The following is a 21794-nucleotide window of genomic DNA, read 5'->3' as shown; positions in this document are numbered from 1 at the left end:
TCTGCCACTGAATAGTATTACAGTTTTTTGTTTTTTTTTCAATCCTCACCCGAGGACATTTTTTCATTTATCTTTAGATAGAGTGGGAGGGAAAGAGAGGGAGAGAAAGGGAGAGAGAGAAACATCACGTGAGAGAGACACATCGACTGATGGCTTCCCGCACAACCTCGACCAGGGCCGTACAACCTCCACCAGGGCCGGGGCCAAACCACAACCAAGGTACATGCCCTTTGCCAGAATCAAACCGGCAACAACTTGGTCTGGAGGCTGACGCTCTAACCATTGAGCCAAACCAGCCAGGGCTTTTTTTTTTTTTTTTTTTAATCTTCACCCAAGGATATTTTTCCATTTATCTTTAGAGTGGGAGGGAGGGAGGGAGAGTGAGATACAGACAGGCACATCAGTTGGCTACCCACCCCCCGCAGGACCCCAGGCAGAATCAAAACCGAGACTGGTTTGCAGGCTGATGTTGTAACTGCTGAGCCAAACTAGCCAGGGTGAATAGTAGTATAGTTTTATCACTTAACTTGCTATGTGATGCTGGACAGACTGTTATATTAGAGTCTGCACTTCTCTTTATGAGTCTAGTGTGCATTTTTTGTACTTGATGTATTTAACACATAGTGGTGAATTTGTTATTGTTCAAGAGCTGGCTATTTAGTTTGTGGATTACTTAAGTTCATTATCTTTCTGGCCTCTATTTTTAAGTTGATTTGTCTTGGAAAGTTAAAAAAACAACAGCCAACAGGGTTGACTTTGAAATAAGTGGTTTGTTTTAGTGGGTTGTAAGCTTTGGTGGAAAAGTTTCTATAGAGAAGACAGGATGATGGTGTTAGCAACATGGGCATGAGAGAGATACTTAGGCTTGACTCTTGACTCCCACTTACTAGGTTGATGAGTTTGCCCAACATTTCTTCAAAGGTAAACATCTGGTGAGCATTTTCTACCTTAGAAGATGATTGTGAGAATTAACTGTGTAGAGCCCAGTGTCTGGCACATTATAGGCCCTTAATAAATGTTAGTTTTTTTTCTAGGCCAGAACATTGATAACCAAGGTAAGTTTTGGGGATTGTTTCTAAATATGTGTTAAAAGCATGTTTATTTTGGTATAATTTACATAAAATAACATTCATTTTAAGTGCATAATAAAGTGTACAGATGTTAGTGAGTTTTGACAAATGCATATACTATGTAACCATTACAGTTAAAATACAGAACATCTGTCATCTGACTGAGTTCTCCCCATCTCCGTTAATATGGCTGCAGGCAATCATGTGTGGGCCGGTTTCTGGACTCTTTTCTGTTCCATTGGTCTACATGTCTGTTCTTGTACCAATACCATCTTGTCTTAATTGCTGCAGCTTTTAGTAAGCCTTGAAGTCAGGCGTTGTAAGTATTCCAACTTTGTTTTTCTTTATTGAAATTATTTGGGTTCTTTTAGTATCTTTGCATTTTACGTGCATTTCCATATAAATTTCAGAATCAGATTGCATATTTCTGCAAAAAAGCCTACTGGGATGTGCATTGGAATTGCACCGAATCTAGAACTCAATATGGGGAGAATTGTTTTAATAGTGTTGAGTGTTTGGTATAGGAACATGGTATATTCTTCCATTCTTTAGCTTTTCTGTAATTTCTTTCCACAATGTTGTTTAGTTTTCAGTGCACAGGCCTTGCACATAGAAGTACAATTTTTATATGGACCTTTTATCTTGTGTTCTTGCTAAATTCGTTTTTAATTCCAGCAACTTTTTTTTACTGATTCCTTAGGAATTTTTACATACACATGCATTGTCTGAATAAAAACAGTTTTATTTCTTCCTTTCTAATCAGTATGCCTAATATTTCTTTTTCTTGTTACACAGGCTAGTGCCTCTAGTACAATGTTAAGTAGAAGTGGTGTGGGTGGACATCCTTTCCTTATTCCCAGTTTTATGGGGAAAGCATTCAGTATTCTAAGTACGCTAGCTAAAGTTTTATCACGTCCTTAATACATTTTCATAAGTTGATCAGTTTGAGGCAGTTCCTCTATGTTCTTAATTAGCTGAGAGGTTTTGTTTTTTAAATGAATGGGTATTGAATTTTGTCAAGATTTTTTTCTGCACTTATGGAGATACTCATATGATTTACTTCCTTTATTTATATTAGATTAATTACATTGATTGACTTTGGAATGTTAAAATGACCTTGAATTTCTTTCAAGAAATTTGTCCAGCCCTGGCCAGTTTAGCTCAGCAGTTAGAGCATTGGCCTGCGGTCCAGAGAGACCCCAGTTCAGTTCCCGCTAAGGGCACATTCCTCGGTTGTGGTTTGTCCCCGGCCCTGGTTGGTCGTGCAGGTGGCAGCCACTCGATGTGTCCCTTTCACATTGATATTTCTCTCTCTCTCTTTCTCTCTCTCCCTCCCACTGTATCTGAACAAAAAATGGAAAAAAATGTCCTCGGGTGAGGAGAAAAGAAAAGAAAGAAAGAAAGAAATTTGTCTATTTAATCTAAGTGCTTGAGTTTCTTGACATAGTTTTTAATACTCTTCTCTATTGTCCTTTTATGTCTGGAGGATTGGTAGTGACATCCCTTTTTATTTCATATGCTAGAAATGAGTATTTTATTTTTTTCCTTGATCTAGTTAGAGGTTTGTCAATTTTATTTCTCTTTTTAATATATATATTTTTTGGTACGTGCTCCTAATGGGAACCGAACCCAGGATTTTCTGGTCCACAGGCCGACATTCCAGTCACTGAGCCCAACTGGCCAGGGCCTTTTTAATATATTTTTATTGATTTTTTTTTTTTTTTTTTTTGAGAGAGAGAGAGAGAGTAACATCAATGTGAGAGAGAAACATGGATCGGCTGCCTCCTGCAATGTCCCCACTGGGGATTGAGCCAGCAGAGCCTGGGCATGTGCCCTGACTGAGAATCGAACCGGGACCTCTCAGTTAGTGGGACGATGTGCAATCCACTGACCCACACCTGCCAGGCTTATTGCTCTTTTTAAAGTCCCAACTTTTGGTTCATTGGTTTTTGTATTTTGTATTTTTTCTATTCCACTGCTTTCTACTTTATCTTTTTTTTTTTTTTATCCTCACCCGAGGACACTTTTTGCATTTATCTTTAGATAGAGTGGGAGAGAGAGATGCAGGGAGAGAGAAAGAGAGAGAGAAACATCAATGTGAGAGAGATACATCAACTAGTTGCCACCCACACGACCCCAACTGGGGCAGGGACAAATTGCAACTGAGGTACATGCCCTTAGCGGGAACCGAACTCGGGATTCTCTAGTCTGTAGGCTGATGTTCTAACCGCTGAGCCAAACCGGCCAGAGCTATACTTTTTTATCTTTTCTATTTTCTTCCTTTTACTTATTTGAGTTTAATTTGCTCTTTTATTTCTAGCTTAAGGTAGAAGCTTAGATCATTGATATTAGATCTTCTTTTCTAATGTAAGCATTTAAAGTTGTAAATTTCTCCCTGGCTGTTTTGGCTCAGCGGTTAGTGCGGTTTGTCCCTGACTCTGGTCGGGTCGTGTGGGAGGCCAACCAGTTGATGTGTCTCTATCACATCTGTATTTCTCTCTGTCTCTTTATCCCTCCCTCCCTCCCCCTCTATCTAATGATAAATAGAAAACTACCCTCGGGTGAGGAATAAAAAATGAATAAAGTTGTACATTTGCCTCTGAACCCTGCTTTAGCTGCATCCTGCACATTTTGATATGTTTTATTTTTATTCAGTTTAAAATATTCTAAATATAAAGATTTAGATTTTTTTCCAAATATGTGATTTTTTATTTGCTCCATGAGTTATTTAGAAGTCTGTTCCAAATATTTGGGAGTTTTCCTGATATCTCCCTATTGCTAATGTGTAATTTCATTAAGTTCTTGTTGGAAAACATAATCTTCAAACATTATCTAGTTTATGACACAGCAATATGGTATTTCTTCGTTAATGTTTCATGTATACTTGAAAAGAATGTCTATTCTGTAGCTGGGTGGAGTGTTCTATAAATATCAGTTAGGGCAAATTTGTTGATAGTGCTCTTATGTCTTCTGTATCTCTGTAGCCTCCCTACTCTGTAGTTTAACAATGCTGAGAGAGGTGTGTTGAAATCTCCCATTATAATTGTGGATTTGTTTATTATTTCACTTCCATCACTTTTTGCTTTATGTATTTTGAATTGCTTTTACTAGATGCATACATATTTATGATTTTTTTGTCTACTTGATGAATTTACCATTTTATCATGAAATGGTCCTTTTTACCCCTGGTGATATTCCTTGTTCTGAAGTCTACATTTTTTCCTGATATTAATGTAGCTGCTCCCACTTCTTTAACTTTAGTGTTTGCATGGTTTAGCTTTTTCTGTCTTTTACTTCTAACCTGTGTGTTTCTTTATATTTAAATTGAGCTTTTTATAAACAACATGTATTTGGCTTTTGCCCTATAAGGCAGTTTGACAGTATCTGTTTTTACTTGGAATATTTAGACCTACACTATTTAGTATCATAGCTGTTAGCCACATGTGGCTGCTTACATTTTAATTAAAATTAATTAAAGTTAAATAAAACTACTTTCTCAGATCTCACAGATTTTATAGACTGCCTTCATTAAGGAAAGACCACTAGTCAGCCCAGCTAGAGATTCTAGAGGTGTCTTAAACCTTTTCTGTGGATGTATCTTCTCTGGACTTGTGAGTGTAAATTCCCAAAGGACTTAATGCTGCCTGTTTTATCTTTTTTATAACTTGTTCTTTCGTTTTTCCTCCTGGGTACTCTTACTAAGGCTGGTACGACTTTTCATGTACTGGATATCTGTATATGAAATCATATTGTCTTTTCCTCCTTCACTAAACTGAATCCTTTTTTTTTTTTAAACTTAACCCGAGGATATTTTTTTATTTATCTTCAGATAGAGTTGGAGGGAGGGAAAGAGGAAGAGAGAGAGAGACAGAGAGAGAGAGAAAGAGAAACATTGATATGAGAGAGGCACATCAGTTGGTTTCCTCCTGCATGACCCCAACCGGGGTGGGGATGAACCACAATCGAGGTACGTACGCTTGGTCAGAATCGAACTCAGAACTCTTTGATCCGTGGGCCGGTGCTCTAACTGCTGAACCAAACTGGCCAGGGCTGATTCCTTTTTTTTAATCCTTTCCTGAGGACACTTTTCCATTTTGTTCAGATAGAGTGGGAGGGAGAGAGAGGAAGAAAGAGAGAGAGAGGAAGGGGGAGAGGGAGAGAAACATCAACGTGAAAGGGACACATCGAGTGGCTGCCTCCTGCACAACCCCAACCAGGGCTGGGGATGAATCACAACCAAGGTACATGCGCTTGACCAAAATTGAATTTGCGACTCACTGGTCCAAGAGCCGATGCTCTAACCACTGAGCAAAATTGGCCAGGGCTGATTCCTTTTTTTAATGAAACCCCTTCACTAAGCTTAATTTAGGCTAATAGCACATTGTCTACCAGTAAAGATACCATTCTGTTAGTCATATCTATATTTTTCTTTTTTTTAAAAATTTTTTTATTTATTAGTTTTTGTTAGGTTTTGTTATAGATGTTCCTCATTTTTCCCCTATTGACACCTTCCTCCCCTTCTCCCCCTGCCCCATCTCCAGCTTTGTTGTCTATATTCATTGGTCATGCATACATACATGTAAGTTCTGTGGTTTATCTCTTCCCCCACAAACCCCCCCCTCCTCTGAGGCTTGTCAGCCTGAACCCCACCTCCATGTCTCTGGGTTAATTTTGTTCAGTTTGTTTAAAGTTCATTATATTCCACAAATAAGTGAGATCATGTGATATTTTTCTTTCTCTGCTTGGCTTGTTTCGCTTAGCATAATATTCTCCAGGTCCTTCCATGCCATCTCAAAGGATAAGAGATCTTTCTTTCTTACAGCTGCATAGTATTCCATTGTGTATATGTACTACAGCTTTTTAATCCACTCATCTACTGATGGACACTTGGGTTGTTTCCAGATCTTAGCTATTGTAAATAGTGCTGCTATGAACATGGGGGTGCATATATTCTTTGATTGGTGTTTCAGGTTTCTTAGGGTATATTCCTAGAAGTGGGATCACTGGGTCAAATGGCAATTCAATTTTTAATTTTTTGAGGTAACACCATATTGTTTTCCATAGTGGCTGCACCAGTCTGCATTCCCACCAGCAGTGTATTAGAGTCCCCTTTTCTCCACACCCTCGCCAACACTTGTTTTTTGATGATTTGTTGATGGTGGCCATTCTGACAGGTGTGAGGTGATACCTCATTGTTGTTTTAATTTGCATTTCTGCAAGGCTGACAAACCCTGTCTTGCCCCATCGTGGGGGCGGAGGGGCGCCGGGGGCCTCCCACTTATGCTACACCTCTCATGTCTCTTCACCATGCCAGACTAGAGTCAAGCTCAACAGGGTCTTCTTTCCCCGCTGATTCTGCCAAGTCCATTCTCTTGGCTGTGGTTTGGCTGGATAGTAGGTGGGGACAGTGGGAATCTCGTTCATCCATTCATGCATGTCACTGATTAGATGACGAGGCATTTGGCTACCTTAAGAGAATCATAGTTACTCCCGCCATTTACCCGCGCTTCATTGAATTTCTTCACTTTGACATTCAGAGCACTGGGCAGAAATCACATAGCATCAAAACCCGCCGCGGGCCTTCGCGTTCATATCTATATTTTTCTTTGGAAGATCATCTTACAATGCCTTGGGTGTGAAGAATTTAGTTAATATCAATTTCCTGCTTAAATAGATAGGCCTTATTACATTGTAATTGCTTCACTATTTTGTTAGCTTCTTGAGGTCAAGGACCTTCCATTATATATTGTTCTTTTCTTTTCTTAAAAAATTTTCCCCACAAGGAAGAACTTGCTGTTGGTAATCCCAGTGCCTCCCCCCCCCCCTTTTTTTATTGCTTTTTAGAGAGGGAGGGAGAGGGGGAGAGAGAGAGAGAGAAACATCGACGAGAGAGGACATTGATTGACTGCCTCCTGCATGACCCACACAGGGGATTGGGCCCACAACCTGGGAATGTGCCCTGACTGGAAATCGAACTGAACTGGCGACCTTTTGGTGCATGGGTGGACACTCAGCCACTGAGCCCCACTGGCCGGGCTGTACTGTTAAATGTGGGGTGATGGACATCTTTTATAGAGTTAGGATGTCGAAATCCTAATGGATGTATATTTGTTTTTTTCAAAATTTATATTTTAGAATGTTAGTAGAAATAGCTGATATATCTATTTTTATTTTTATTTTTTTGGTTAATCCTCACCCCAGGATATTGTTCCATTAATGTTTAGATAGAGTGTAAGAGAGGGAGAGGGAGAGAGGGAGAAAGAGAAAGAAACATCGATGTGAGAGAGACACATCAATTGGTTGCTTCCCACATGACCCTGACTGGGCCTAGGGATCTAACCTGCAACCCAGGTACGTGCCCTTGATCGGGAATCGAACCTGAGACCCTTCGGTATGAGGATCAACGCTCCAACCACTGAGCCAAAGCAGTCAGGGTGATATCTGACATATTTATACAATATCCATCATCCCAGGTCTTACATGTATGTTTCCTATGTTTGATATATGGAGGATATAGAGAGTGATGTGTGTTGCTATGGAGTTGTGATGTCCTAGGGACTCATGATTATTATTATTTGATATGTTTCTCTCTCCTAAAAATGCTATTTAATCACATTTGTAATTGTGCATAGGTAGAGTAGAGGTACTAGAAGTTTGAAATTATAATGCTATACCTTAGATGATAGAAATACTCTACAACTTAAGTCAGATTTTGTTAGAAGTCAAATTTGTGTTATTAATATAGCTTAACTAATTTGTGTTGCATTTATGTTTTTGCAGACTGTTCTCTCTGTATAAGGAAATTTTTGTCCTATAAAACACAGTGTCCAACTTGTTGTGTGGTAAGTTGTTCCTTCCTTTTTATTTAAAAATTATTCATTGGTGCAAATATTTCTGCCTCGTGTACGCAAGGGAAGATGTATAATTATTGAATTAAGCTACATAAAAGACATTTTCAGAAAGGACCTCTAAGACACATCTGTGGAGAACTGGGCTTTAAGTTTTTATGGAGATTTCTGATAACCTAAATATATTTTAGGAAGAAAAACTAATTTTTAAGGTCAGAATGTAGTGCTCATAAATATCAAGACCCATGTTTTTATGGCTTTTCATTTTTTATTCTTTCTCACATTGGATAGAAAATCTGTGATGGTAGGATTATTTATTTGCAGGTGACTGGTGTAAGTATCTGTGGAGAAGGCAAAGATTTATGCCATTGGGCTAAACCCAGCCTGACTGGTTGATCCCTTACCTCTTTCCCAAAACAGACCTTCAGGGACAAACACTAGGAAGTTTGTTGTTCATGGTTTCTGAAGCTTTTCAAGTGGTGGAAGTAGATGAAAATGTAGGTTAAAAGGGAAAGTAAACATAAGTAGCAGTAAAGAAAGAAGTAAAAGAGATGGTAAGGTCTGACAAAAAGGACAGTTGGGCTGGTTAAAGGGCTTGGGTTGTAGTTCTGGAAGGTGCATGGTGTCAGGATGTCATTGAACTTCTCTGAGCTATTACGTAAAAACCCTGTGTAAGAAATGATAATTTGTTTCTCAAGTCTGAACTCTTACAACTTTAGGCACACTGTCTTGGTCAAGATGGTATCATCATGGAGATAAACAGTATACCATTTATGCGAAATAACTACTGGATTTACCAATTTCTTCTTGCATTCCTGAAAACCAGTCTTATATGTAAGCTCTCTGTGGACACCTAATGTTTCTCCCAGCATTATCACTAAGAGCATCTCTTCTGTTCTTCAGGAAAGATGTTTGGTAAAGGGCTGGCATTCTCGCTCATATTAGGTTTTTTTTTTTGGTACGTGTCCCTAGCAGGAACTGAACCCGGACTCTCTGGTCCGCAGGCCGATGCTCCAACCGCTGAACCATACCGGCCAGGGCTCATATTAGGTTTTATCTTAGTGCAGTGTAATTTTACCATATGCTATGGAGAGCTTTTATCAGACCTCCAGTCAGCTGATACTGATTCAGTGTTTGTAAATACCGAATTAGTATGAGATAAATGAACTTTATTTTGAGGCTTTCCTGGAAGACTTAATGGGATGGGGAGTCTCAGGAGGATGGGTCACACATTTTCCAAAACAAGATTATGACAAGTGAATTATTGTTCCTGACTTTTTTCCCATCTGTTGTTTTTCTTTTCTAGACAGTCACAGAGCCAGACCTGAAAAATAACCGCGTGTTAGATGAACTGGTAAAGAGCTTGAATTTTGCACGGTATGATTTGACTTTGTGACTAATCCCTAACTACTTCTACCTTTTGTGTCTCTCTGTACTCTGCACTTGTGGGGATTAGGGAATGCAGGGTTGCATATTTGGGGTAAAGAATGGAAGCAGCAACTAATCACACATGAACAATTTAGTGGGAATGGGATTTTCTCCCTTTACCTAACAAAAATCTGCTTGTTATGAAAAACAAGTTAAAATGCAGATTTGAGCATGCATGTACTTTTGGACTACAAAAATACTCTAGCTTCATTTTTTATTTTTCCTGACCTAATCCTACAGTCAGCCATTTCCCCAAGGAGCTCTGGTTCCTTTTATTGGAGAAAGGTGTTTAGAAATCAGGATCTGGAGTGGACTGTGCTCATTGTTACTGGGGTAGCATTGTTTCTAGGCCCTCTTCATGGACAGCTGGGGGACATTTGCATGTATATTTATGTGTTTACTAACCATGTACACGCATATATCTATAATTGTTTCTGTATCTATTACATGTTAATCCATTCATTTTAATCTGATTTACTTAGCATGTATAAAATGATGTGCCATGTGAAATACGTAGTAGTCACTTTATTAAACTCGGAAATGTAGCTTTACTTCTTAACTGACAAATGCATGATGGAGAATGTGAGTTTGGTCACCCAAAGGGATATAAAAAGGTATGTTTTACCAAACAGTATCATGAATTATTTTTAGTTTTATTTATTTTTTATTTTTAAAATTTTTTTGGTATGTGCCCCTAGCGGGAACTGAACCCAGGACTCTCTGGTCCTCAGGCCGACACTCCAACTGCTGAGCTGAACCGGCCAGGGCTATTTTTAGTTTTAATCATGCAAGTCAAGCAGGAATTGTTATTAGGTATATACTGTGTTTAGTTAATGATAGGTGTCCACATACTGAAGAATGCTTTTTGGAGAGCATTCTTAGAGGTACATTACATTGCTTCTAAAAACGTAAAGAGATTCTTTCCAGTAGAATTGCACAATTATTTATCCTAAAAAATGATCAAGTTTAGTTCTCTGAACTTACCCAATATGACATTCTAGAGATTGGCTGGTTAGTTATTTCCATAAGCAACGTCATAAAAAGGTGGTATGCTTTCCTAGGTTAAGAAACACTGAGATTCTCTGGTTCTCGTAATTAAAAGTTACTGCTTTTTTATTTTAAAGTCGTTCACCAGTTAGTCTTTCAGTCAGTTATATTTTGAAATCCATGAGAAAAGATGGAGTCATGTCTTAGGAAAGGAACTTTTGAGACAGTAAAATTGTATCTTAGGTTTATGTATTTTTTTCTTCAGCTAGTACTGAAAACATAACAACCTCCCTGCTAGGAAAAAAGGAGTGTTACAAAGAATAGCATCCATTTGTGCAAGAGAAACAGGCAGTATCTTTGGGTTCACAGACCTTTTGGTAACTTAAAGGGAGGCCTTGGAATGATTGAACTCTCCCTTTCCTCCCTCCCTCCCAAAAGGAATAGGCTATTTAATTATTCACTACAGTGGGTGTATCTGTACCCTACTTCCATGTCTCTGGGTCTACCCTATTACTCAGACTGTTATGTTCATTATATTCCACAAATAAGTGAGATCATGTGATATTTGTCTTTCTCTGCTTGGCTGATTTCGCTTAGGATAATACTTTCTAGGTCCAGATTCTCTATCCCACTGCCCAACCCCACTCCAGATCTGCTGCTCCCACCGTCTCTCATTTCAGTAATTGGCAGCTCCATCCTTTCACTTGCCCAGGCCAAAAACCTTGGAGTCATCTTTGATCCTTCTCTTTCACATTTTATCTGTTATTCCATGAGTAAATCCTGTTGGCTCTGTGTTTAAAATACTTTCAGAATCTAACAGCTTTTTATCACTTTACCAATATTCTGTCCATACCAGCATCAGCCGAGATTACTGTGATCACTTCTTCATGCTCTTCTGATTTCTTTGCCTTCTTACAGTCCTTCTGAGGGCAGCCACCAGAGGGGTCCTTTATAATAAAAAGTCAGGTCGTGGGCAGTGGTTTCCCGTCTCAGTGGGAGTGGAAGGCTAAGTCCACTCCATGGCAGTCCTCTGCTCCACACAGTAGGATTCCTCTCCGACTTCATCTTTGATTCTCTCCCTCTTGTCTATTCATTCAGCTCCATCACTTTGGCCTTCTGCTGTTTCTCAGACGTGTTATTCATACTCTGATCTAGAGACTTTGCACTTATTGTTTTTTCTAGGTGAAACAAAGTTTCCTCAGATATCTACATGGTTTAGTTCTCTACTTGCTTTGGATTCTGTTTTTCAGGGGTCATCTTCTCGGTCAGGTCTTCTGTGATCATTCTGTGAGTCTGAAGCTCATCCCCTCCTCTTAATGTTGTATGTGTCTACTCTCTCTTCCTTTACTAGTATCAGCTTCATGAGGACAGAGACGATTTTGTTATCTATTATATTTCCACTGCCAAGAGTGACAGGCACATTAAGAAATTAATGAACTTAGCCCTGGCCAGTTTTGCTCAGTGGTTAGAGCGTTGGCCCACGGACCAGAGAGACCCGGGTTCGGTTCCCCCTAAGGGAACGTACCTTGGTTGCGGTTTGTCCCTGGACCTGGTTGGAGTCGTGTGGGTGGCAACCAGTCGATGTGTCTCTCATCGATGTTTCTCTCTTCCTCTTGCTCCACCTGAAGATAAATGCAAAAAAAAAAAAAAAAAAAAAAAGTCCTCAGGTGAGGATAAAAAAAAAAAAGAAATTAGTGAATTGAAATTTTAGCATGGGGCACACTTTTATCATTGCAGTGACACAGCTGCCTATTAACATTCTTTATTGGCCTGTTTTGAAGTTAGAGAGTAGATTCATAAAATAAAATTCATCTCAGTTGTGAGTAAAGCAGAAGCTGAAAAGACATATCCTATAGTAGTGTGGAAATGGTTTGTCAGTGACAGTTTCATCCATTAATTGAAGAGTGTGTTTTACTTTGTCATAATGAGGTGAATGCTTTTCTTAGAACCTTCTCTGTACCAAATCCAGATCCTGGAAGGAAAAGAGACTTACTGATTGTGGTTCTGTATTTTTATTTTATTTCTGTTTTAAGTAAAGACTTTTAAGTTTTTCTTTTAACCTTCTTCCCACTACAGCTTTTATTTATTTATTTTCGAACATTTTATTACGGAAAAGTTCAAACATATACAAAAGTAAAACAAATAGTATAATGATCCCTCAGATGAACATCACTTAAACATTTATGAGCTCATAGACAATCTTGATTCTCCTACGCATCTTCTCACCCTCCCTTAACCCTGATTGTTAATATTTACAATATTAGATATGCCCATTAGTATCTGGACATATTTAAAAGGGTTAAAGCATTAAGATTATGACTGGCAATTAAATAAGATATGAAGGAGGATATCTTGATGTAAATAGAATTTTTGTGTATTTCTATAAAACTGAAGTAAAATATAATAATTACTGCTTTTTTATTTTTAAAATACGTTTTATTGATTTTTTTAGAGAGAGAGATATAGAAACATCAATTTGAGAGAAAAACATGTATCAGCTGCCTCCTGCACACCCCCTAGTGGGGACTGAGCTGGCAACCTGGTCATGTGCCCTGATGGGGAATTGAACCGGGACCTCTCAATCCATGGAACGATGCTCAATCCATTGAGCCACACTGGCCAGGCTGCTTTTTTCTTTTTTTATCATTTCCTACTCAGTGAAGTAACTAGACCCTAGGTGGTATGAGTGTTAATAGAATGGTTTTATTGACTTCAGTAATAGAGAAAGGGAAATCCAATCAAATGATGTATCATTGGGGTAAATATTTGTTTTTTTTCTATGAGTCTATAGATTTCAGGTGGTAATATATGGATACTTTTCCCTTCATTTTCTTTTCTTTTTTTTTTTTTAATCCTCACCCGAGGACATTTTTCCATTTTTTGTTCAGATAGAGCGGGAGGGAGAGAGAGGAAGAGAGAGAGAGAGAAACATCGATGTGAAGGGACGCATCGAGGGGCTGCCACCCGCACAACCAACCAGGGCCGGGGACAAACTGCAAGCGAGGTACGTGCCGCGGGAACCGAACCCGGGTCTCTCTGTACCGCAGGCCGACGCTCCAACCGCTGAGCCAAACCGGCCAGGGCTCATTTTCTTATTGATAGACACCGGATTGTTTCCGATTTTTGTCTTTTGACTACTGCTGAGTCTTGTATATGGCTTTTGGTGTATATCTAGAATGTAATTGCTGATAAGAGAGTAGGCATTCATTTATTTGTTTGTTTTTGGGTTAATCCTTACCAGATGATATTTTTTCCATTGATTTTTAGAGAGAGTGGAAGGGGGTAAGAGAGATTTAGAGATTGAGAAACATCAGTGTAAAAGAGAAACATTGATTGGTTGCCTTCTGTACGTGCCCAGAGCAGAGACTGAACCTGCAGCCTTTTGGTGTATGGGACGACTCCATTGCCTCCCATACAACCCTGACCAGGGCCAGGGTCGAACTGCAACTGAGGTACGTGCCTTTGACCAGAATCGAACCGGAGACTCTGGTTCACGGACCTACGCTCTAATTGCTGAGACAAACCAGCCAGGGCTTTGTCGGTATCTTTAAAGATAGTTTCCAAATTGTTAAAATCAATTACACTTCTAGCAAAGTATGAGAATTCCAGTTGCTCCATATCTTCACCAACACTTGGTATTCCCAGTCTAATTTTAGCCTTTCTGATTAGTTTATGTTAGTGAGATTTTTGAAATTATTATTGTTTTTATTTTTACTATTTCTTGATGTCTTTAAACTATGGTCTAATATGTAGTGAAATGCATGTAGCAAGTTTGATTATTTAATTTTGATAAATGCATACATTTGTGTAATTATCATCATAGTCAGGATAGAGAACATTTCCATCACCATAACTCCCTTTTTCTGCTTGTAGTCAATCCCCCCACCATAGAGAGTCAACATTAGGTTTCCATCCTCATAGATTATTCTTTTTTAAAAAATTTTAATTAATTTTTTTAGAGAGAGAGGAAGGGAGAGGGAGAGATTGGCTGCCTCCTGCATGCCCCGCACTAGGGATTTGGCCCACAACCTGGGCATGTGCCTTGACCAGGAATCGAACTGGTGACCTTCTGGCGCATGGGTCAGTGCTCAACCACTGAGCCACACCAGCTGGGCCTCATAGATTATTCTTAACTTTCATAAAGATGGAATCGTACAGTATATATTCTTTCCTTTGCTTCACATACTGTTTCTGTTATTTGTGTGTGTTGTTGCTTGTATCACTATTTGTTTTTTTAAATTGCTGAATACTATTCATTGTGTAAATATACAATTTTATTATTCATCCATTGATGAATCAGTATTGTTTCCAGTTTATGGCTAGTATTATCAAAGCTGCCATGAGCATTTGTGTGCAATCTTGGTGTAGGCATCTATTTTTATTACTTTTGGGTATATAAGTAGGAATGAAATTGCTGGCCTATAGGGTAGATGGATATTGAACTTTATAAGAAGTTGGCAAACTGTTCTCTAATTGGGTTGGACCACACCCGCCAGTAGTGTATGAGAGTTTCAATTGCTCCACATCCTAGTTAATATTTGGTACTCTTAGTCCTTTTGGTTGTAACATTCTATTTGGTGTGAAATGGTAACATTGTGGTTTTAATAGCAGACAAAATAGAGGTTAAGGCAGAAAGTATTATGAGAGAAATGCAAATTAATCACAATGAGATATCATATCATAATACTTATTGCTTAAAGTCTATTTTTTGTCTGCTATTAATGTAGCCGCATCAGCTTGCTTTAAAAAAATTTTTTTTAAATTGATTTTAGAGAGAGAGGAGGTGGGGTGAGAGAGAGAGAAAGAAAGAAACATCGATGAGAGAGAAACATCAATCGTCAGCTTCCTGCATGCCCTCAGCTGAGGATTGAGCCCGAAACCTGGGCATATGCCCTGACCATGAATTGAACCAGTGACCTCTTGGTGCATGGGCCAGTGCTCAACCACTGACCCACACCGACCTGGTCACATCAGCTTTCTTTTGGTTAGTGTTTGCATGGTACATCTTTTTCCATCCTTTTATTTCCAACCTTCCTGGGTCTTTATATTTAAAGTGTTTTCTTTTAAACAGTATACAGTTGCATCTTATTTTTCAATCGTTTGACACTTTTTGTCTTTTAATTGGAATGTGCAGTCCATTACGTTTAATATGATTGTAGTTTATCATGTTGCTTTTTGTTTTCTGTTTGTCCATTTGTTTTTGTATTTTTTTTTGAAAATATTATTCTTTTCTTGTCTTTTTGTTGATATTATAGTATTTTTATTATTTTATTTCCTTTGTCAATTTTTGCATTATACTTCTTAGTGTCACTTAAGTGATTACCCAAGAAATTATAAAATACACCCTCAACATATAATGTACCATAAATTAGTACCTTTATCACATCCTGAACAATGCAAGAAATTTGCAGTATATTTGCATCATTTAATCCCTCCATTTTGCTATGTTTTGAAAGGTCTTATTTCCATATATGTTATAAATCCTACAAGACATTATTGGTGTTTTCAAAACAGTCAGTAGTCTTGTATTTAACCACATATTTGCTTTTTCTGGAACTGTTGATTTTTGCTGATGTTTATGTGCTTTCATATAGGATTATTTTCTTTCAACCTGAAGATTTCTTTCCTTTTTTTTGTTGTTGTTGAAAGTATTACAGATGCCCCTCTTTTTTCTCCATTGATGCCTGCCTTCCCGCTCCCACCCCCTTCCTGCCTTCCTCATGAAGATTTCTGGTAGTCTTTCTTGCCATTTGGTGAGGAATTCTCTTAGCTTTTGTTTGCTTTAGAATGTCTTTATTTTTATTTCATTTTGGATGAATATTTTCAATGGAAATAGAATTCTTGACAGTTTCGTTTTTGTTCTATACTTTAAAGATGCCCCTATATTATCTTTTTGCTTCCATAGTTCTATGAGTCTGTCTCATAGTTTATTTTGTTCATTAGATTCCACATATGAGTGAAATCATATAGTTCTTGTCTTTCTCTGACTGGCTTATTTCACTTAGCACATAATTCTCCCCAGGTCCATCCGTGCTGTTGCAAAGGTTAAGATTCCCTTCTTTTTTATGGCCAAGTAGTATTCCATTATGTAAATCAGGGGTGGGGAACCTTTTTTCTGCCAAGGGCCATTTGGATATTTATAATATCGTTCAGGTGCCAAACAAAATTATCAACTTAAAAATTAGCCTGCTGTATTTGGTCGGGCTAATTTGGTGAGGCCTGTAATGTTAATTGGCATTGATTCTTAGAGCCTTATACAGCCTGTGGACCAGATGTTCCCCACCCCTGGTAAATGTACCACAGCTTTTTTATCCACTCATCTATTGATGGACACTTGGGCTGCTTCCAAATCTTGATTATTAAATAATAAAGACGCTGCAGTGAGCATAGGTGTGCATATATTCTTTTGAGTTAGTGTTTTGTATTTTTTTGGATATATTCCCAGAAGTAGAATTACTGGGTCATAAGGTAGTTCCGTTTTTAATTTTTTTGAGGTAACTCCATACTGAGAAGTCAATGATACTTCTTACATTGTTCCCTTAGATCAGTTGTTCTTACCTGAGAGTGATTCTGCCTTCCTTTTAGCCCCTCTCCAGGGGACATTTGATGTCTGCATATATTTTTGTTGTTGCAGCCTGGTTGGGAGGAAGATCTGCTATTGCTATTTGGTGGGTGCTGCAGTTGTTTCTAAGCTTCTCACAATGCACAGAACAGTTCTTTACAACAAAAAATTATCTGACTCAAGTGTAAATAGTGCCATGATTGAGTAACCATGTCTTGTTTTTTTCTGGTTATTTACAAGATTTTCTCTCTATTTTTTATTTTTCAGTAGTTTGATTATGATATGCTTTTATCCTTCCTAGGATGGATTTTAATTCCTTCTTAGATATACTGTCTTTTTATCCATTTGTTTATGTTTTTATCTTTTTTCTTTAACTTATCATAGTTACTTTGAAGTTTTTATCTTCTAATACCACTCTTTGGATGATTATTGATCTTCCATTGACTTTTTTCTCTTTTTTTTTTTTTGTTCAGATAGAGTAGGAGGGAGAGAGAGAGAGAGGGAGAAACATCGATGTGAAAGGGACACATCGAGTGGCTGCCACCCGCACGACCAACCAGGGCCGGGGACAAACTGCAACCAAGGTACATGCCCTTAGCGGGAACCGAACCCGGGTCTCTCGGGACCGTAGGCTGATGCTCTAACCGCTGAGCCAAACTGGCCAGGGCGACTTTTTTCTCTTGATTATTGGCTACTTTTCTTGCTTCTTTGCATGTCTAGTAATTTTAAATTGTATGTTGAACATTGTGGGTGAAACTATAATAGAGGTTGTGAGTTATCTTTCTTTAAAAGATGTTGAATTTTATTCTGATAAGGCAGTTAAATTACTAGCTCTCCACTTTTATTCTGTTTAGGCCTGGTTTAGTGTTTTGTTAGGTTTGGTGTATTTTAATTTTTTTTTATATTTCTAGGGTGTTGTTCTTTCCTAAGGTGTGGCCTTTGTGGGTTACTACTGAATGTCTGAGGTCTTGCACCAAGATCTCTCAGATTTGGCTGGGCTCAGACTCCCAATAATTTTCTAGCATTGACCTTTGGAATCTCAGCTTCTCGGCATCTGTTTCCACTGACCTTTGGAATTTCAGCTTTCCAGCATCCATTTCCTGCCAGTTCTCCTGGTTTCATCTTATGTTTATGCAGCCCTGGAGGTGATCAGGAATTGACAGATTTTCTAAGCAGGGTTCTGAGGTTCCTTTTCCATGGCTAACTCCTAACCAGCATCCTGTCCCTACAATCCTAGCCCTCTTTTTCTAGAATTCCGGTCTCTGTTCCTTCTACCAAGTGAGATCACTGGTCTGTGTTTTGACTTCTGTTTAATATTCAACTCCCAGAAAATGCTTTTTGGGGAAATACTGGATCATCTCATGTTTCTCTTCCCTCAGGGATTGCAGCCTTATGTTGATTATAGCCTATGCTTACAAACAGTAGTTTTAGATATTTTGTCCAGATTTTAAAGTTATTTATGATTGGAGATTAATTCTCATACTAGCTATTCTCCATCGCCAGAATCTGAACTCCCTCCATTTTTTTTAATAGACAGATTAAATAATGATTTTTATTATTATTATTATTTTTATCCTCACCCAAGGACATTTTTCTATTTTTTGTTCAGATAGAGTGAAAGGGAGGGAGGGAGGGAGGGAGAGAGAGAGAGAGAGAGAGACAGAGAGAGAGAGACAGACAGACAGACAGACAGACAGACATTGATGTGAAAGGGACAAATCAAGTGGCTGCCACTCGCATGACCCAACCAGGGCCCGGGACCAACCGCAACCGAGGCACGTGCCCTTAGCGGGAACCGAACCCGGGTCTCTCTGGACCGCAGGCCGACGCTCTAACCGCTGAGCCAAACCGACCAGGGCAAGACTAACTGATTTTTAAAGTCAGATATACTGTTTTGTATTTATTTTATTTTAGAAGAAACACTTTGGTTTGTCATTATGGAGTAAGCTCTATATTTCATAGAAATAAGTGTTAATTGGGGAAACAGCTTATGTTATTTAATTTATTATGCATTACTTGGTATCTTAATTACTTGTTGTGTTTTTGTGCTTAAAGGAACCATTTGTTGCAGTTTGCCTTAGAGTCACCACCCATTTCTCCTGCTTCCTCCTCTTCAAAGAGCCTTGCTGCCAAACTACACACTCCTCTAGCCTTCAGACAGCCTTTAAAGCAAGCAAGCAGGTTAATGGAGAGTTTCTTGGTTAGAGAAACTGGTGGTTCTTCATCAGAGCTGTTGATAAATGAGAGTGAAAGCAAATTCAGCCCCCAAAAAGAAGTGAGCACTTCTGCAAAGACCAGAGAGACACCTTCTTTAGAAAAGATAGCCTCAGGCATCGCGGATGCTAATGTTCCGGAGGTACCTTCTACATCGACTTTGAAACAAGTTACTAAAGGTAGGACATGACTTTCACGGGTGTATTTTCTTACTTAATGGGAATCTTCTCATCCCACATAACATATGACTAAATGAGCAGCATTTTTGAGGGGGAGGAATATGAGAAAGGGCAAACCAGATCGCACCTCATAGCAATCGCAGTGGTGGAGTCGGTGCTTCAAAATATGGTTCTGCTTTTCTCTCAGAGAACAGCTCAGGCTGACTGCTGTAAAAAGGAAGCAATTTTAAGTAGTTCATACTTCGAGTATGGCAGTAGCTTTGTTTTTCAGCTTTTAATTCCCCCTAATCCTTTGGTGTCAGCGATATAACCAGAGATGCACAGCTGAATTGTAAAGGAGCACTTTTGTACACCAGTGAGCTGGGGGATCTCCCACATCCCAGCCCTGAGCCTCCTTTGTTCTTTGCTTATATAGGAACAAAGTACAGAAAAATCTACATTAAAAAAACAGAAAGAGCTACATTCAAAGAAAAAACTTACGTTCCTCCTGGCTCCACTTAATTGGCATCAGGGCTGATACAGACTTCTCCAGAGGAGAAGGGCGGTTGCAGGGGTCAGGGCAATCATTAATCTCTTTCTTTTTTTACGGTCCCTTCAAGTTTCCCAAGGCCATCATTAACCCCTTATCTTTATGGTTTCTCTGGGTTTCAGTCCCAGGTTTTTTAGAAAACTGCTTGGGTGTTTACATATGAGAATAACTGAACAGAATGAAGTTTGATTTTTTTTAAAATACCCCAGTTCACCTTCCTATTATTTCTAGTTTAATCTTAAAGAATGCTTTGTGTCTTATTATACCACTACTTGAACATTTCCAAGATGTTCTGACTGGCATTTACAGCCTACAACAATTTGACCCCTGCCCTAGTTGTCCAGATTATTCTCACTTCTGTCTCTCAAAAGTCCCTCTGCTCTAGCCAAGCTGATCTCCCCACTGTTCCTTGAATACAACCAGCAATTGGCAGCCTACCACCTGCAGGCCAGATTTGGCTTGCCACACCTATCTTTTTTCTTTTTTTTTTAATTCACCTGAGGGTATTTTTCAATTTATCTTCTGATAAAGTGGGAGGGAGGGAAAGAGCGAGGGAAACATCCACCCACCGATTGCCTCCTGCATGACCCTGACCAAGTGCAACTGAGGTATGTGCCCTTGACCGGAAAAAAACCTGCAACTCATTGGTCCTAGGGCTGAAGCTCTAACCACTGAGCAAGACTGGTCAGGGCCACACCTATCTTTGTAAATAAAGATTTTCTGGAACACAGCCATATCCATTTGTTTACATGTTGTCATGGCTGCCTTTATGCCACATGGCAAAATTGAGTCGTCCGGACAGAGACCACCTGGCTCACAAAGCCTGGAACCTTTACTACCTGGCCCTTTACTGACAATGTGTACTAACCCCATTCTGCCTTCTAGACTATCCAGATCTAACCATTCTTTGGTTTTGTTAGATAATATTGATAGCTCCTATCACTGAAGTATTATAACACATGTTTTCTGGACTGTGTGTATAATTTGCTTAACTTTTGATGAGTGGGTCAGCTCGCTTGACCTATTGTTTTATGTCTGTTCTTGCCAGTGAAGTTTAGAGGACCTTTTAGGCAGAAACTGTCTTAGACATCTTGGTACCCTCATAGCACACAAGTGTAGGGCTATTAGTGGTTATTACATTTAGATTGACATTAGTTTTTCAGTTCTCAAGTATTTAAATTTATAAGGATATGTGAATTTTACTTGTATTTCCTAACATTCCTTATATTTGGCTGTTCTGTCAATTCACAGTTCTCATGGTAGTGTTTTTAGCTTGATAGTTAATGTTTTCCTCTAGCAAATAATTTTTTTCCAATGAAATCTTACAATGAACCATAACATATAAAAGAGATAGAATAAGCCCCGCTGCCTTAGATCCGTGCTGCTCCACCTGATCTCCCTCTTCTTCCCTGTCTCACCCATGGTGGCCTCTGGGCCCCAAGGCACCTCCACAGATCCCTGCCACCCATGAAACAGTTTGGGAGTGATTGTTTCCTGATTTTAATTTACAAGCAAAAGCTTAATTAACTAATTCGTAGCCATTGAGTAATTGAGCAGTAGTTGGCCTACATCAGTAAATGCTTTAATCTAGTTACAGCACCACACCCTTTAAGTATGTCTTACTCAGGTTGTTATGATTGCTTCAGAACTGAACATGGAGGAATGGCTCCTAAGATTTGGGAAAACCTAAGATTAGTTTTATAGTTTGATTACACTTGGTAGAAAAGACTTAACCAAAGCATTTTCCAATAAACAAATTTCCGAACTTCTCTGCAGTATCTTCTTCTAGGCCCTGATTTGAATGATGACTTTCCACAGTTCAGTCATTACCCAGTAACCAGTCTGCCCAATGCCTGTTGCCCAGAGGTGTTGTTCTTTTTCTCTTCTGCTTTTCTAAGTACATGTTAATGTTGAGATTCCGTTTCTTATCATAATCTCTGAAAAATGCCATGTTACATTATTTTTGCCCATTCTGCA

The 21794-nt window shown here is 38.8% G+C and overlaps 1 protein-coding gene across 4 annotated transcripts in view; it reads left to right on the top strand.

Moving 5' to 3' along the window:
• RAD18 (RAD18 E3 ubiquitin protein ligase) overlaps positions 1 to 21794 on the top strand; it is a 112412-nt gene that overhangs the window by 6066 nt on the left and 84552 nt on the right. For all 4 annotated transcript variants that reach the window (XM_036267266.1, XM_036267263.1, XM_036267267.1 and 1 more), the window contains exons 3-5: positions 7851 to 7912; positions 9225 to 9295; positions 18951 to 19288. In XM_036267266.1, coding sequence (XP_036123159.1) covers positions 7851 to 7912; positions 9225 to 9295; positions 18951 to 19288 — 471 coding nt within the window. The remainder of the gene's footprint in view (positions 1 to 7850; positions 7913 to 9224; positions 9296 to 18950; positions 19289 to 21794) is intronic.

The sequence above is a fragment of the Molossus molossus genome, unplaced genomic scaffold, assembly GCF_014108415.1.
Source record: "Molossus molossus isolate mMolMol1 unplaced genomic scaffold, mMolMol1.p scaffold_m16_p_18, whole genome shotgun sequence".
NCBI lineage: Eukaryota > Metazoa > Chordata > Mammalia > Chiroptera > Molossidae > Molossus > Molossus molossus.
The sequence above is the reverse complement of the archived record's forward strand: the minus strand, read 5'-3'. Positions and strand labels throughout refer to the sequence as shown.